Source organism: Acanthochromis polyacanthus, chromosome 16, assembly GCF_021347895.1.
Source record: "Acanthochromis polyacanthus isolate Apoly-LR-REF ecotype Palm Island chromosome 16, KAUST_Apoly_ChrSc, whole genome shotgun sequence".
In the NCBI taxonomy this organism is placed as follows: Eukaryota; Metazoa; Chordata; class Actinopteri; family Pomacentridae; genus Acanthochromis; species Acanthochromis polyacanthus.
Window position 1 is genome coordinate 5,873,709 of NC_067128.1, and position 18,745 is coordinate 5,892,453.

The 18,745-nt window shown below is 38.6% G+C and overlaps 1 protein-coding gene across 3 annotated transcripts; it reads left to right on the forward strand.

Annotated features, from left to right (window-relative positions):
• Positions 1 to 1,971: 1,971 nt before the first annotated feature.
• Positions 1,972 to 13,553, forward strand: LOC110951381 (echinoderm microtubule-associated protein-like 1). Of its 3 annotated transcripts, none has more exons than XM_051936781.1 (7): positions 1,972 to 2,162; positions 7,318 to 7,515; positions 9,223 to 9,352; positions 10,080 to 10,181; positions 12,333 to 12,361; positions 12,530 to 12,556; positions 12,786 to 13,553. In XM_051936781.1, the coding sequence occupies exons 1-7, from the start codon at positions 2,009 to 2,011 to the stop codon at positions 13,061 to 13,063; spliced, it is 918 nt and encodes a 305-aa protein (XP_051792741.1). In that variant the 5' UTR covers positions 1,972 to 2,008; the 3' UTR covers positions 13,064 to 13,553. The 3 variants fall into 3 exon arrangements, with proteins under 3 accessions (XP_051792741.1, XP_051792740.1, XP_022050099.2); XM_051936780.1 differs by having other exon boundaries at positions 1,975 to 2,162; positions 12,330 to 12,361; XM_022194407.2 differs by lacking the exon at positions 1,972 to 2,162 and adding an exon at positions 6,339 to 6,736 and having other exon boundaries at positions 12,330 to 12,361.
• Positions 13,554 to 18,745: the final 5,192 nt, after the last annotated feature.

Consider the following 18,745-nt stretch of genomic DNA (forward strand, 5'->3'; position numbering starts at 1 on the left):
TACTTTCTGTCCCACGTATCTCATTTCCGTTTTCTTTGTATTCTAATGTTATTATCATCACTGTTTATTATTATCTTGTTTTTCCCCATCGTTGCTATATTAACGATAGCAGCTGTAGGCTTAACAATGACAACAATTATATCCAATTCATCCAAATTATGATAATTACAGCTGTAAAACATTATTGTGCTGTTATTTCAATTCAGTGTAAATCATCATTAGATGCATAGAAATAAAAGTGATGCTTCTCTTACTTTTTTGAGGAAGTGGAATGTAACTAAGTACATTTGCTTAAATGCGAAACACATTTTGCATTTATTAATGTGAACTGATACACTCTACTATATTTATTTGACAGCTTAGCTGATTTACATATTAATATGTTGTAGAAAAGTATTAGATTAACTTACAATATGATGCAATTCAAAGATGAAACAATCCAAGCGTCTATACAATAGTTTAAATCAGCTCTACTGCAACTGATTTTTTTCTGCAATGTTAATACTTGTGGTATTGTAAAGACATTTTGGTGATCATACGTATTCAACTGTACCATTTTACTTGTAATGCAGCATATTTACAGGTTAGTACTGCTAATAACACACTGAGAAATGCATACAGGCGTTAGAGGAAATATGTGACGCCAGAAGAAAAAAACATGAAGAGGAACATAAAAGTGTTTTTGTTAAACTTAAAATACAGCACATCCCAATTTATTTTTCATCGCTGGATAAGCTTGACATCTTCATTTGATTTCAGGATTTTGTGGAATATTCAGGTAATAAATGCATTACTTTCTGGAGGAAGGGAAGAGTTGCGTTACGAGGGCAGAAAGCTTTCACAGATCAGCAAATGGAAGCATCTGCTGGAGAAAGAATCAGCCCAGCAAATGCAAAATAGACAGAAAGCCAGCTTACAGTGGAGGTGGGGGACCCCGACACAATTGCCTAACTAGCTTTTCATCTGCTCCTGTTTCTCTCTCTGTTGGTCTAATTACCACGTCCGGCTTATTGTCCTCTTGATGACTGTAATTAATCAAGTTGTGCTCCCTAATCTCTGGATCTCATCATCCTTACAGTGCACCAGGGCCGGCCACACCGGATGGTAGCCTGATGTAAGCTCTTTTGGGGAGCGTAATTGTGCGCTTGTCTGCAACTTTGCGTGCAACAGTAAATTGCACAGTCGAACCCTGCTGTGTTTTTGTGTTATTTAGTCAGGAGTGTGTTTTTTTTTGTCAGGTCAGTAACTGTTCTTCCAGATAAGTTGTAGAACTGCTGTCTGCAAACATACAAGGAGGAAAAGAGAGAAAGTCAGTACAAACTAAGAGGAACCGAAGTCTTTTTGAGACCTGAAACAGGCACAAAAACAAAAGAAAGATGCATCTCAATCCAAGGCGTCAATCTGTGGAACAATCTGAATTCTGAAATTAAAATGTCTCAGTCGGTTTGTGTTTTTAAGAAAAGTGTGAAAGAGTTGCTATTGAAGAGATATGATGCTTGTGAATAACTGGAAATTGTTTTTCTTTTTTTCTTTAGATCATGTTAAATGTCGGTTAAAAGGGCTGTGTGTGACAGCCAAACAGTACTGAAATGTGTTTAAATTATTATTGATAAGCGGCAGAAATTATAAGCTATAGCTTCTCTCTGCTCCTTTTCATTCATTTAATAGATGCTGTGTCGTATTGTTTTTAATGAATGAAATAAATAAAATAAAAAAAATAAATAATAAAAGATAAAGTTATTTTGGGTTCTTTTATATAAAAGTCTATCTTAGGGCTCTTTGACCCCTGTCTATAGTGAGAGAGAAGAAGAGACTTCTTGCAGTTTGTCCTCCGTTGAGCTTCAGATGGCTTAGCAGCTCCTTAATCTGTCCTCTGAGTGACATCAGCCTCCAACGCTCCTTACAGGACAGCAGGCGAGAGGGAGGGAAAGCAGGAGGTGGTGGCCGCCGGTGGGGTTCAGGGAAGGTGAATTAGCTCAGCGGTAAAGTTGAGGAGTCTGTCAGCTTCATGGCAGCAGCGGAGGGCGACTCTCACATGGAGGAGCTGGTGGATCACGGCCTGGGGATGGAGGAGACGGCCCACGACCTGCTGAGGAGACCCTCGCTGAAGGAGAGCTACCACAGCGACTCCCTGCTGGCACCAGACACCGACTTCATGACAGGTAGAGCAAAGAAAGTTCAGATGTTATGGGGTCAAATCACCCAAATTACAAAAAAGATATTGTCTCACTTGCACCACTTTCCATTAAGGCAGCACCTCGTTACTTTCTAAATGAACTGATGAGTTGTTTGGACTTCAAAATGTCAGAAAATGGTGGAAAATGTTGATCAGTGTTTCCCAAAGCTGTCCACAACCCAAAGAGGACAAACATTCACATTTAAGAAGCTGCAATCAGAAAATTTAGACAATTTTTTTCCTAAAAAAGTGATTCAAACTGATTATGAAAATAGTCTGTGATTAATTTAACAGTTAAAGTCAAAGTGAAACTTATTCATAAAGTACTTTTAAAAGCAACAGGAAGTGCTGTACGGTTAAGAAAAAACAAGAATACACAATGACTGAAAGAAAAAAGCTACAGAGATAATAAGAATAAAAATAGAATACAGTAATAGATGAAATCAGGTTCTGCTTGAGTCGAACACCAATGAAAAGAGGTGAGTTTTAAGAGTGATTTGAAGCATTTTAAAGTAAGTGAAATCTGAGCAGTTGGCAGCTAATTGATTCATTGTTGCAGCTCTATTTGTGATGCAGGCAGTTTCAGCACAACACATAGAGGTAAATGCATTTTTGTTTCTTTTTGTTTGTGCTGCTCAAAACAAATTCTCAGAGTTTAGTAACAAAACTGAACAGGAAGCTCTCAAGCTTTCCATTTAAATGAATTACATCTTTACTAGCAAGGCATATGCACTTTCTACAGTTATGTTCATGCACGAGTGCATTGCAGAGATTTGCAAGTTCACTTTTGACTTGTTATCTGAAAATAATACAAATTAGGCTCCACTGCATCCAATTAAAGAAAAATTCTGGACTAAAATAAGCTGCATCATTCAACAGGTGTGTCTTTTGCACTATGGTAAGGCTTAACATAGCTTTTGTGCATTACAAATCTTTTAATGCCAATTTCTAGTTGAAATTTTCATTTGGGATTAGAAAACCCTTCGAAATCTGTTGCATAAGCTCACAAATAAATTGAAACGGCAAAATCAGAAGCAGTATTTCTTCACTGAGAGACTATTGATCTTCAAACAAGACAAACCTCAGCTAAAATTCTGCCTGCATGCTGCATATTCAGACTGTGGGTGTTGTGGAATCACCTGAGTGGATTTAGGGAAAGGCCCTGCAGAGATATTAGCATCAGTGGACTGATACGTGAAGGATTTCTTGTGCACACGTGGCCTCGGTGTGTGTGTCAGCATGCAGGGTGACAACATGAGCACACAGATGCTGCTCCTTCATTCAAGAAACACCATCTGTGAGCAGAGATTAAAACACTCTATAGGCTGCAGTTATGCTTTAATGAGTTCCACTTTGCTTAAATGTATATGAATTTTCAAACGCTTAGTGCTCTACTGGAGGTGTGTGCAAATGTGTGTGTGAGACGAACACACACAAAGACTTAATGCACGTGTTTTGTGGATGTGTTTACATTTGCATAAATGGTATCCAGGGAGCCTTGTGCTTGTTCTTTGTGTAGCATAGTTAGTGCAGAGACCGAGCTTTGGGTTGCTAATTCCCTTTTACAGCAGCAGGATTATGCGCTATTCTAATCCCAATCCCATATGGGGTGTGTGGAGGTGGCACGAGGATGATGTCACGGCCAGGACAAGAGGAGAAACAGAAGATCACAGGCCTACACAGAATCACAGCTCTCCATGAGAGGCAGATTACTGCTGGCTGCATGCTCCGGCGATTATACCCGGCGTCTTCGCCCACAGAGGGACTCAGCACAGCCAAAACTCTCAGAAGAGGGAGGAAAAATAAGTTTTATTATTATGGAACATGCATTTATCAGCACATGTTGAGGTCATGGAGGTGCTGCATGGTGTCAAGAAACAGTGCATATCCAGTGGTGATACATGTGGTAATAGTATTTGTTTTCATCTTATCGGTATGTTTTGTTAGTTTGCTTGTTTGGTTAAATGCAATTTAGAGTTGCATGTACTTCACTTGAGTATTTCCATTTTCTGCTATTTCATACTTGAATTCTAATTTAGAGGTAACAATTCATTCTCCACTACATTTATTTCATAGCTTTGGTTACATTGCAGATTTACTTTAATCAGTGCAAAATATAATCAACAAATAAAATAGTTTGCAATTTTATAGACAAAGATAAAACTTTGAGTGACTCTGCAGAAATAAGTAGTTAAATCACCTTTAATAGCTTCAACTTTAAAGCGATGAACACATTATATATAATACACATTAATGGAGTACTTTTCCTTTTGATGCTTTAAATGTATTTTGATTCTAATATTTTTGTTCTTTTACTTTAAAAAAAATAACCCAAATTTCTGAAAATTTGCAAAACCATTTGGAAGAAAATTCCAATAATTAAAAAAAAAGTTTTATTTAAAAAAAATCCCCCAAATTTGGCAAAAAAAAAAGTCTTCTAAATATTTTCCAAAAAATGTAAAAATCTTCCCAAAAAAGTCCTAAAAATATCTAAAGTGATTACATATATATATCAGTAAAACTTCTATTATTTTCTTTAAGAACATTCACAAAAAAATCCACCAAAATCCAGCAGAATTCAGTGGATTTTGGTTGATTGGTTGTGAATGTTCTTAAGAAACATTTTTTTTAGCAGTCCTTTTTTTACCACCAAAAAATTTTCAAAAATTTTCCAAAAATGTTGAAAATGTGGACATCATGATTTTCACTGTGAATTTTTCTCTCTCCACATTTTCAAACTTTAAAACGGGTCAGTTTGACCTGCAGGACGACACCAGGGTTAAATGCAGTACAGTACACTGCTAACAGCTCATTGTTTAAATTAGATAGTTTCTTTGTTACTGAGCAAACAGTTTCATCTATTTATGCATTACTTTCAGCCATTTAAACCCTTTATTCATTACATTTAGCTAATTAATAAAGCCATTTCATTTTTCTGTTAATTTTATTTCTTTATTTATCCATAAATGTAAGCTACTTTTGACAATTACCACTATCTGTGCACTATAGCTATTTTAACCACTTATTCAGTACTTTGATACTTTGTCCATTACTTTTTGCTGTCTATATTATATTGTTTCTTCATTATTTTTTGAGGTAGCTATTCAAACTGCTTAATGTTTCTATTATTTTTAGGTCTGTCTGCCAATTATATGTTCATGTTATGTACTGTTAGTCTTTGCTTTTAGCCATTGAAACAATATGTTTTTCAATTTCACCACTTATTTACTTGTATTTACCATGTGTCCCTTACGTTTATCTGCCTGTATAAACCATTTAGCCATTTAAACCATTTAGTTTCTTGAATATTTTTTGTTCTTTTTGTCGACTTTCAGTTACTGTCAGCTTTAGCTAACAGTTTCAGCTTTTTGTATATTATTTTTAACAGTTTAAACTGCAATATTTTCTGTTTCAACCATTTTTGCTGTTATTTCAATTTGTGTAGTACATCTAAGTATTTTAGCAATTTATTGATTACTTTTCATGATTTAGCTCCACATGTTAGCCAGTTTTCATGCTCTTGCAGTTGCAACGTGATGCTTAGGCTGCTAACTCATTACGTTAATGTGACTTTAAATCAAACTGAAATTCCTATTTAATGAAATTGGTTGAAGTACTTTATAATCTACTCACATACCCCCTGGCATGTGAAGAAGTACCTCCTAGGGTGCAAGTACCCAGAGTTTTTGTTGATCTAAGAAGCTACACCAGGATGCAGATTATGCATCTGATCCCAACTGCTTTTCTTTCTTTTTGCAGGAAAATAACGCTTCATTGCACTGGTTACTTTTGCTGATTTCTGCTTTTTAGACCTTGTGTTTGCTCTGCAGCTGCAAACATGCACTGGTTTTTGTTTTATTTCTGCCTCAGAGGGACCTGCACTGCAACCAGGATGTTTATTGCTTCACAACAAAACATCAACAACAACAACAACAGGCCACATCTCAGGTTTATTCGTGCTGCTTCCTCGCTGTGTCTCCATCTCTGGTAGTGACATGGGGCTTAGTGTGGGGGCGGGTCAAAGAGGCTCAGTCTGCAGGATTAACATTGTACTCTGCACACACATACACACATGTAAGTACACAAACACACACACACACGTGCACACACAATTTAGGCTGAATTGGATGAGTTTTAAAGCATCATCAACCCCACCCCCACCTTGATACGCACCCTGAGCAGAGGGCTTTAAGCTCCGTCACACACATCACGGCGTCCCAGAGTTCGCCAGGCAACCACAGAGGAAGCGTGAGGGGATCAGAAAACGCCCTCATCACCTCCTGCTGCAGATGCTGTAACATCATCTGGATGCTGTGAACCGACGAGGAAGGCCGATCTGTCAGTGTGTATGAAAGTGGAGCGACAAGAAATGAGATCTTAGTGGACGACGGCCAGTGGATCAAGATCAGATGGAGGGAGAGTCGGCTCATCTGGCCAGAGGAGGGAAGAGGGGTGAAAGGGTTTGCTCAAGAGAAGAGAGGAAGAGGAGGAAGACTGCCAGGGCGGTGGAGGAAGGCCAGAAACTACCTGACTGCTCATCAGCATCCAGTACTTCCCACGGTATCCAAATCTCAACCGTTGGTACTCAGCTTTCACTGATTGCAAGCTTTCAAAAAAAAGAAAAAAGTGAAATGATGGGGTGTTGGTGACGATGATGGAGGTGTTTTATATGTGAGCTTTGATACCTTTGTTTACCCGCTGCTGTGCGATGGCGGTGTGGATCTGCTGTGTCCAGCTGTGTTGTGACCTCATTAGCTTGATTTTTGCTTCACGGGCACCAACAGTGGATGTTAAAGAGCTTACTGCTTCCTCTGATTATAGATCTTGTTGCCAAGTCAATTGCACTTATGTTCCTTTCTTACCTTGCTCTCAGTTTCTGTGCTTGTGTGTTTAATGTCACTCTCTGAAAGATCAATCCCTTAACAAGGTGTTTATTACTGTTTCTGTGAAGTTGCTCTTTATTTTCCTGTTTGTTTTGTGGTTCCTCTGCGTTCTCTAATGCAGCAGCACTACCTTTAAAGCCTGTCATCAGTTATGTAATGTAATTGAAAAGCACAACAGCGTAATCCGCGTCCTGGCATCGATCTCTCCATCCATCTACACTTTTCTCATGCTCTGAACTCCCTCTTTTCCCCCCACAGATGACCGAAGCTCAGCGGCCAGCGGACTGGATGTGGCCGACCGCCTCACCTACCTCGAGCAGAGGATGCAGATGCAGGAAGACGAGATCCAGCTGCTGAAGCTGGCTCTGGCCGACGTCCTCAAGAGGCTCAACATCTCTGAGGAGCACCAGGCGGCTGCTGCTGCTTCTGCTGGAAGGAGACCTCCGGCTGCCAAAGGTGAGCAAAGATCCTTATCCTCGTGTCAATAAGAGGACATAAAGTGCATCAGTACGTACAACAGCTTTAATCGTGCCAACCTGTTTTGTACGCTGGACGGTATTGAGTTTTTCCATCGATTGTCGATGCTGTGCCTGCTTTCTGAGCTTTGCTAAAAATGTTGTCTCTCAAGTGCAGCTACATGATCTTGATGTCATTATTGAGCTGTATTGGTTTATCACCATGGAGCCAAGTTATTTGGGTGTTTGTAGAGCTTCAAGCAGAAAAATGTTCAAAGAAAGTGATTTTCTTGCCTTTATGACCCGTTGTTAGGTTTATAAAATGTCAAAGTCGAAAGCAGAGACTGCATATGAAAGATGGTCGAGCCGCCAGGTCTCAGAAATAAAAAAAAAGCCTTAAACCATCACTCTCTCAACAGCCAGCATTGATTGAATCTAATGTGAGATGTTAATTTATTCATCCAAGTTTAATATTGCAACAGAAAAAAATCAATAAACAAACACATGAAACAAACAAAAACAAAAGAAAACAGTAAATCATCACATTTTAAGAGCTGAAAATAAAGCATGTTTTGTCAGTTTTGCTTGAAAAATTGTCAGAATAGTTGCTAAATAATCTTCAGATTCAATACGTGACTTTTGTTCTAGTGCTGATACTTCCACAACTGAACAAATCCAGAAAAGTTATTTACTATGTACATCCTTACAAAGAAAAACAAGCACAATTGAATAATTTGATTTCTCAAAAGGGGCTTTAGTTGTGCAGACAAGAAACCACAAGTGTAGGCTTTAGTGGGGATGCAGGTTGATACATCTAATTTAATACTTTAAAATAAGTGCATTTGCATCAGACAGATTTGAGGCCTTTTTCAACACTGGCTTCTTTTTTACTCTCAAAACATAAATAATGAGCTCATACAAGCACCGAATCTATAGTGGAAAATGTAATTAGATCTATAAATGTTACATTATGTATTGAGCTGACATTTGAAACCAGAAATATTTTTTGTAACATGGTTGACAGGTACCATAGTTGACACTTTTGCTGTTTCCAGGCCTAAAATCAACATGGCCGCCTATAACCAAACACCACATGGCATTTTTACACAAAGATTCTTCTAAATATTATATATACAAATGAGTGAAATTGAAATTGAAAGTTATTTATAAAGATATTGTAGTAAACCTGTGGACATGCCATAAATCCACACTTCACTCACACACTACTTTATATTAAATAAGTCAGAAATATTTTTGATTTATTTTTTTTGCTATTTTTGAATGAGCTCATTTTATTATTGTTTAGCTCATTAGAAGGTGGTTATTATTAAAGTTGGATGGTTATTTAGATGACGTTTTAGTGACATCCACTATTTTTTTCTTAAGTGATTTTTTTTTGTTTGTTTGTTTTTACTTTCGGTAAAAATGTATGCAAGATAGCCCATGCACTTCAAAAGTCCCTTAATTATATTTTGACCGGTTAAATAAATAAAATAATTTCCTGTATAAATTGATGCAGAAGGGGAGCAAATTGTAACATAATTTTTTTTTTAAATGCAGGAAATGAAGTGTTTCATGCTACAAAATACTTCCAACTTCATGTATCCTCAAGAATATTCAAATAAAACCTATACCCATGCAACAAACAGAAGCAGTTACAACGTGATCCGCAGAGTTAAAACTCTGGTGCTGTGTGTTTTTCCCACAGCCAGGCCGGTGTCTCTGGGTTTGCCCTCCAGGTCTCCCATGGTGACCTCCAGTGCTGCTCCTGTGAAGAAGAGCTCCACGCTGCCCTCCAGCTCCACAGCCAGGAACTACAGTCCAACGCCACCCCGAAGGTAACACAGCGGAGATTAGTCCATCAGATTTCCAACAGATCGTGTTGTGCATCCCCCAGTCTGATTCAAACAGATGTCAAACTAGCTCTTTTTCAGTGCTGTTTAGTCCATCCAGAGGTTCAAACTGTTGTCTGACTTCTTCTCTTGAAGCTCGTGATTAAAAACAATCACCGGGGCGTTGATGGAAAACTGCTCTAATCAAACAACTCACAGCAACGCTTCAGTCTCAGATCTCAGGCTTCGCTCCTCATTATCCAATGTGCAAAAAGCAATCAGCAGACAGCTTCCATTATCTGAGTAACAGTGCACACGGATGCTCAATAATTATTCCAACACTCGCCTTTTATTTCAAAGCAATAAAGCGCCGAACCATTTTCTTCGGATCTCTTCCTCTCAATTACCTTTCAAATGATACTGCCATTAGGTAGCATGAGGAGCAGAGCAGGATCGGGCCTCTCGTTGGTACCTTAATGTGCTGCTGCTATTTCTGGGCTGTGCTGATATACTGTAATTGCGCAGAGGTAAATCTCCATTCACTTAAAGCTGTCCATTCATTACAAGTGAGACTCACAGCCATCATTAGCAGCGCTGCTTCATTTCTCTGCACTCTTATTTCACCTTTCTGTGCGCGAATTAATCTTCTTCCTCATTCCGCTTCTTCCGCTTTCCCACGTTTCCATCTGTCTCTCAGATCCATGACCACGCTTGTGTTTTTTTGTCCTTCCAGTGGTGTGAAAAGTCCACCAGGCAGCGTGAAGGAAAGTCCATGTAAGAGCACGAAAACACGGCCGACATCTGCAGCCTCAAACTACAAGAAACCTCAGGAAGGGTAAGAAGGTGCATTTCAGAACCTCCATGTACAAAATTCGACTTAGATTATAATAATATATGTAGTTTTAAAATCAATTCTTGCCAATTGTTTGCAAAAAATCCTCCCTAAGTTCTCTTTATGTTCAGATAAATGGCAGTTTTTGTCCATATGCACCATTTTTTCAAACTGCTGTAGGGCACATATTAGTTTCCACTGATCTTGGTACAATGCATGATCTGTTAAGTTGCAATCAAATCCATCCATCCATGCATTAGCTGCACTTTAAAGCCAAAATGCAATTCAATATTCACTCTGTAGCAGATTTAAAGCGTGTCATGGAACATTATCACCAGACACCGTCAAAAGTTTGTCTGTCACACAAGGAGAGCAGTTAGAATTTGTCAAAACACTGACAAAGGTTTCAACTCTGTGGCGTTAGACAATAAAACTGGACTTATATCAGTTGAACCATGTAGTCTAAATCCATCAAAGCAGCATAAATAACTTCTTAAAGTTTCAATCAAACCAAATAAAACTGAATTACAACATTACTCTCATTGTTTAATAGCCACCTTCTCATATATCCGACATTGCAGCGTTTGTGATTTCATCGCAGGACTAATTTACTAGTTAATTCTGCATATGAAATGGCTTGATTTATGTTTTTCAAGTAAAAGAAAACTTTTCAGCGTTTATCCTTTGGTGGTGATTGGCTATTACTTGTGATCTGGAACCAATGGGATAGAGTCAAGGGGTTTCATTTATTAGGGTCTGAGCACTGAATGGTGCAAAGACACTATTGAAACCTGATTATGAATTATTTTCCCATTTTTTGATTTGGCAGCCTAAAAATACTCAAACGTGTGAAACATTGCACACATCAGGACCAGTGAAAAATTGGGTATTTTAGGGGAAATGCATAGGTGTGAGCCACCTGGAAAATTTCAAACATTTACTACGGCCGGTACATGTCATCTAGAGTTATCAAATTTGGTACACATCTGTAACTCATCAAGATACACAAAAATGTAATTGACAACCATGCCCAAAATCCAACAGGAAGTCGTCCATTTTGAATTATGTGTCATATTTTGGATGATTTTCGACCACTTTTTGCACATTTTCAAAAGCTATGAACTCAAACAGGATAACCCCAACAGAGGTCATATTTGACCAGGATGTACTCCAGCCATGGGTGATCAAATGCTCTCAAAAAGCGCCGCAAAAGTCTGAGGGTGTAGAAATGGCCGAACGTAGAATATCGCCGTTTCATCATGAAACAGGAAATACTGTGTAATTGGACTGTACGTGCTCCAATCTGCCTCAGACTTTACATACATGTTTAGAGTCCGGCCCTCATTACATCCATGGGCTGAAATACACTCTCAGTCGCAGCGCCACCTGGTGGACATGCTTGGATTCACTAATCAGCAAGGATGTGAGGACCCATTCAACGCTGCCTGCAGCTTTAATCGAGTTGTATTTAATATGTTGTGCTGATGACTGGACAAATGCTGAACATCAGATCCCTAATCCGCACACCTGAAATCTCACACAAAGTACACATTGAGTCTACAATTTGCAGAGAACTTTGCAAAACAGATACTTCAGTAGAGCAACTGATGTTAGAATTTGAAATGAGCAGCTGTATACATTAGCTAAGGCATAGAGTCAATCTGTAAACGGCAACACACAACAGAAAGTGACATACATTTATCAGACCCACGGGAGGAGATGCTGCTGTCTGTTGACATATCGACCAGAGCTGCTATTACATTAATTGCCAATTATTTTGTTAATTGTGTAACTGTTCTGAGATTGTTTGAGGGTTCTTTCCTCCTCTGTGACAGTAAACTGAATGTCATTTGTCTTCTTGGGCTTTAGGAAACACAGATCAACATTTTTACACCATTTTCTGATTTTTATAAACCAATTTTCCAGGAAATAATCAACATTGAAAACAATCCTGACTTGCAGCTCAAATATTGGTGTTGTATATGAGTTATTCTGCTCTCCACCAGTGAAAACTCCACATCAGTCCACTTCTGCTTTTCTCTGCTGAAATCTTTCTCACATTTTGACTTTTTTTTTTATTTCTGTCGCTCTATCTCTGACTCTGTTTGTCCCTCTCGCATCCCCTGCTGCATCATTTTCTCAATATAACAGCAGCAAGTCCAAGGAGGCTGCAGTCAGTGTAGGTAAGAGAGCACTTTGTCTGCTTCCCTGCAGCTACTTTTTCAACATTTTTATATCAGCAACGTGGAGCTGCTGCTGAGCAAATAGCAGCAAACGAGTTAAGCAAAAGCTCTGCATGACGCTGCTGCATGTGAATTAATATAATGTGTTTGTGTGTTAATCTGATGCAGGGACGAGACGTGTGACACACTGCAAAGGTAGGCTTCGTCCCTGATAGGAAATTTGATATTCTCCATCCATTAAAAATGGAAAGAATTGTGTTTGAGCTTTTATTTTGTGCTCATCCTTCATTTCTCACATCTCACCGTGACTTGTGTGCCTTCCTGCAACCCCCTGCTCCCTTTGTTTTTGTCTTTTTTTCCACCGCATCTCTTCTTTAAACACCCAAATCTCGACCTCCTCACCTCATTTCACCACTTCACTTAGTGACTATGCAGATCTATCTGAGCCCCCTCGCAAGAAAGACTGGGTCTTCTGAGGCCGCCAAGTCCACGACCACGGTTCCGACCAACTCCGGGCCGGTGCCGGCACCTAACCACCCTCAGCCGAAAGGTGGAAACAAGCCGGAGACGAGGAAAAGCGTCCCATCCTTCACTCTAAACCTCCAGAAAACCATGAGCAGCCAGCAGAGCGCCCCGCAGGACACATCCAGCTACAAAAGCCCCATCAAGTCACCCAGCCAGTACTTTCAGATTTGCTACTGAAGCAGAGTTTTAAACAACTCGTGCTTTAACTGCACGATTTTACACTTGTTTACGATTAAGTTGAGGGCAAAATTGCAGGCAAGTTCCCTCCTGAACACAAAGCAAATGATAAAAAATTTCAATAATCACTTCAAACTGCAAATACAGACCGACTTCTTTTTCTTCTTCTTCTGGAATTTTGGAACAAATCAAAAATACTGTGTGGAGAAAGTGTGAAAGCTTAATGCATTTTAGTTTCTTCAGAGACAGCAGTGTAGTTGTAGCTCCGTTTGTGTTGATACCCGCATATTGTGTCACTGGATGCTTGTGTTTACTGTTAATTTCCACTGTGTCACTGGGAACATGTGATTATCGAGTGAGTTTCTTCCATTGTTTGCTGTGTTGTTCCCAGTTTTGTAGTTGACCTTCCACCCTAAAGTCCACCTTAGATAAAATGCACCAAAAATCCTCTTTTAATTCAGGAAAACAATAAACAACTATGATAACTGAAGGAGTTTCTGCTCTTTATTTGTGTGTAAAGCAGCTGAAATAAAGAGCACTTTATATTCAAACAGTGCTGTATTTTCCTGGCACGGCTGACTTCAATCAGCCACACGGAGAGAAGTTCAGCCGCCTTAATGCGATGCTGATGACTGTTTTTCACAAAGTGACAATAAGGAACAAACCAAATGCTTGGATGAGCAGGAAATGAGTGGAAATCATGTGACGTGACCTTTTCAGTTAGACGAACAGTCAAGTGGACACTTAAGTAAAATACTGGAGCTTCGCCCGGAACAACAGTTTCCATCCTCACTGTGAATTCTGCTAAATTAACTTTAACAAATATGATTCAGTCCAGTGAAGGTGGAGTCAAAGGCTGACTCTGTTACGATGCTTCAGCTTTGTTCTGGTGTCTTATGGTCTGTCAGTGTTCACAAACTGCTACTAAAGTACAATTTCTAGATAATTTACTTGAGTATTCTCCACTTTTTTCAACTATCTCCTCCCACGTCGCTACAGTTCAGAGATAAATATTGTAGATTCTACTTCACTGCACTTATCTGACAGCTTTAGGGACTTTTACGGTGCCAATTCTACACAGTGTAATAATCTAAAAACACTGGCTGCTTCCAAAAAGCACTCTGGAGTTGTGCTCACATTTCAGATGCCTAGGACTTGCTAATAGCTCCAATGAAGAGTGATTTTTCACTCTGAACTTCTCACATTTCAATAAATTCAAATGAAATGATGCAATATGTCTTCAAAAATCGAAAATTAGAGAAAAACTGAGAACAGATGTGAACACCATGTGTTTCATTTTTGACATTCCATCAACAATTATCAGCATGAACTTGGTGGATTTGACTAAAATGAAAACACATGGAAGGACAAATGAAGGCTTTATTACATACTCGTGCTTTTTTTTAAAAATCATTTATATATATATTTTAATTACTAGAAGTATTTCCTTGAATATATTCTTTTAATTTGGCCTGCTTTAGTTTAATAATTGCCAGTTATGTTGTTGCTGTAAGTTGTTTCCTACATTTTAGGGTCTATTACTCAACTCAGAAATACTGTGTGACATTTGTTTTGCAATATTTTTACTAGTTAATGATTTTGAATTTTAGTACCTGGACAGTTAAATGCATTCTTCTTTCTTAAATTAACGTATTAAAGTCTTTTTTAAAGCTGATTTATTATAGTTTTTAAGGGTTTTATCGTTTGTACAGTTATAAATCCACAAGTGGGATGTTTGAAATCTGACATTCTATTTTTTCTTCTTCTTCTTTCTTCTCTCATTAATCATGTTTGGAGCCCTTAGATTTATCTGCTGTTTCTGCATTTAAAGCTGGATAAAGTAAAGTAGCTCCTCCTACAGCAGCTCACTAATTCTAGTCTAATTAAGGCACATATAATAATAAATCTGTTAGAGGAACCAAAGCATCACTTGCACATCATGCAGGACTTTAACTTGTAATGGAGTGTTTCAATATAGCCTTTTCTAGTACTTAGAATGTGCTGCTGTTACAATAAAAATCAAGCTTGGCTGATTATCGCAGTTCAGTAAAAAAGCCATAAATCCTGACTTAAATATGACCGTTTCAGCCTCGTCTGCATATATTACTAAAGGATAATCAAACTCTGTGACCTCTTACGTGTGTGAGTCTTGGTGAAGTGAATAAACTTCATGAATGCACAGATTCAGCGCCCTCCTGTGGAGATAAAGGCCAAAGAACAAAACAGTTAAAGAACATCATGTGGGTGTTAAGGTTGCTTCAAAACACACATATCAGCCAAGTAAAATTGTCAAATTGTGTCAGTTTTACACACTCCAGTATCATCAATCACAAAACTGCCTAAAAGACTTTACAACATGTGAAACAAATGACACTCAGTATACTTATAATTCCAGTCTGGATAAAGAAAAACACACTTTAAACTGTGAAAAAATGGAAGAAACATGAGGAAGAACAACTAACAAAAGCTGTCATGAGTGAAGACCAACACAGTAGATTGACATTATGGATGGCAGCTATTGACAGCTATTTTGCATTTTTTTTTTTTTGCTACTGTATCATTTCACTCCATTACCTCCTGCACCTTATTGTTATTACTTAATTTATTTTATTTTGCACCTTACCTTATTTATTATATCTTTATGTTATTTTATTTTTATCTTCTTATCTTATTTACTCTGTATTTTATAGTTTTTCTTCACACTGTTTTGCACTGACTGAAGGGCTTTTGCAATTTCATTGTGCTTGTTGCAATGACAAATAAAGTTCTATTCTATTCTATTAAGGGTGATAAAAAAGAAAAAAACGCATAAAAGAATCTAAAAAATAAAATGCACTGTGTGTTGTAACAGAGCTGAGTTTTTCATCTCCACAAAGTGAACAGATGGGGTCAGTATGACCTCAAAATGATCCTCAGCACCACATGAACTGGAATGGAGATTCTAGTTGTCCATGGAAGTTAGGGCTCCCTCTGCTGTTGACAAGTAGCACTGCAGGCCTGATTTTAATGCTACAAATATCTTACCTTTTAAAAACGGTGAAATAGGACATTTACCAAGTGTATTTGCTTTCAGTTACAAATAAAGCAAAGCATTATTTGTAACTGAACGCTAAGTTATGTATCAGATTCAGAAGTAAATATCTGGAAATAAAAGCTGAAATGCTGATCTGTTGTCTCATATTCATCGTTTGATGGCCTCCCTGTTCCAATACCTTTGAAGGAGAGTGTAGATAGATGTAAAGAGCGGTAATATCAACACACACTCACACAACTGAACTGCATTTTATTCATTTAACTGAGAGAATACACATTAATCAAGAATGGCATGTGTGGCATAACAGTACTTTAATTTATTGAGATAATTTCTCATGAATGAACAGCATGTGGGGACCCCAACTATAATAATGTCATCAGTTCATTATGATTAGTCAACTGTTCAACTGCAGTCAATAGGAAACGTAACTATATCTAACAGTTAGTTGGTTAACAGCACTAATAAAAAACATTTTGCCCTGTAAAGACTCACGACAGCAGGAAATGTGACCTGGCATTTGCAGAACAAATTTAAAACAAAATTTAGAATATGTTTCTTTTAATAATGTGGCTTACGTGCAATCTCCTGCCCATATTTATTCTATTTTACTCATTTGTATTTGATCTCATTATCAAATACATTGCACTGCATATATCTTTCCTCTTTTGCATATGTTGGAATTCTTAATATTGTTTTGTTTTACGTGTCCATTTGACTTTATTATTTATTGTTGGTAATTAAGCTTGTTTCAATGCACAGTCCAGAGGCAGCTACCTATATTTAATAAATCAACTCTATTCTTCTATTTTACCATAACTACTTACATATTAGTGTTGTGTAGTCAGACCATTTCATAGGGTAGAATGGTCTGACTCAGTTGCTATAAATGGAAAAACAGTGGATTGTTTTATAATTATTCACAAATACATTACAGCACCATGAAATGTTGCTTTTTGCTTATCCCAATCAGGGTCAGCCATATTACAGCAGACCTGGTCAGTAAGGGTTAAGGGCCTTGCTCAAGGGCCCAACAGGGCCCACATCGGGGTTTGAACCTCTGACCTTCTTGATCAGTAGTCCAGAGACTTAGCAATTGCATCACCACTGAATAGAACACAAATAAGTCACAAAGCCAGGGTGAACATCCATCCATCCATCCATCCATTCTCTATACACCGCTTTATCCTCACTAGGGTCGTGGGGGGTGCTGGAGCCTATCCCAGCTGACTCGGGCAAAGGCAGGAGACACCCTGGACAGGTCACCAGTCTGTCACAGGGCTACATATACAGACGAACAATCACACTCACATTCACACCTACGGGCAATTTAGAGTAACCAATTAACCTCAGCATGTTTTTGTACTGTGGGAGGAAGCCGGAGTACCCGGAGAAAACCCACATATGCACAGGGAGAACATGCAAACTCCATGCAGAAAGATCCCAGGCCCAGCCCAGGATTTGAACCCGGGATCTTCTTGCTGCAAGGCAAAAGTGCTAAGCACTACTCCACTGTGCAGCCCCCAGGGTGAACAAGTCTCATGAAATCCCAGGAAACACGACTGAGAGTTTGATTGCAGATTTATCCTCTCCAGGTGTGGTTTGAGGGAGGAGGTGTTGTAGTAGTCGACCAATCCGATGAGTTGGTAGGCGGGGAGAACCAGGCCTGAGCAGGTTTGGAGCTCCAGGCCAATCACTCTAGATGACTGCCAGGTGGAATCTGGAGCTCGGTCTTCAGCCAGCTGTAACCAATAAGATCTCCACAAGCCATCCAGAGGCTGTATGAAGCCCATTACCAAACACAATAAGTAGCAGAAGATGTCACAGAAGGTACTCAAAAGTTATTTTGTAGAAGAGCAGTGCTAAAATGTGGCCTCGTGGTTACAAAAATAGCTGCTGCAATATGCTGTCAAAGCCTTTATTGTCATATGATAAGATCTACTTTATTCACCCTGGAGGAAATTATTAAACTCTGAGTACATATGAGGCAGTAAATTAGTTATTGAGTGCCAATGCAATGAGATTCTTAGCTCAGTGTCTCTGTATAGTGCTGTAGTTAACCTATTTCCATCACTTACATTTACTTGTGCATACTGAGAAATGCACAAAATGCAGTGCAACAAACTGTACAGAAAATTATGTGCAATATTTATATTGCAAAATAAATACTTTTTGCCTGTTGGTTCAGCCCTAAAAGCATGTTCAGTCTACAACAAACTGAAATTTTACTTCACATGATGCATTTAATATCAGTGCACAATCATCTGACTTCAGTTAGTTTTGATTGACATTTGAAAATTGTTGAAAAATAGGTGCCTGGGGGTCTTTTTCAGGTCACAACAGCTCCTCAAAATGCACAATCATCATCATCATCATCACATAATAAAATATGCCTGCTGCAGAGTCTTAAGGGCTTAAAGTATTTGTGGTAATCGTGGTTTTATATCCAATCACATCACTAATATTCCTGTGAACCTGCTTGTTGTGGAGGAAAATGATTGTGGTCATTGTAGGACAGTAGGTGTGTGATTATTCTCACACTAAAGAAGATATATTGTGTATTTCTGCAGAACTTCTCCCTCTGAGGAGACGCTGTGACTTGGTTTTGTCCACCTGCCTGCACAGCTGCTCCATCACCGCACTGAGGGCGC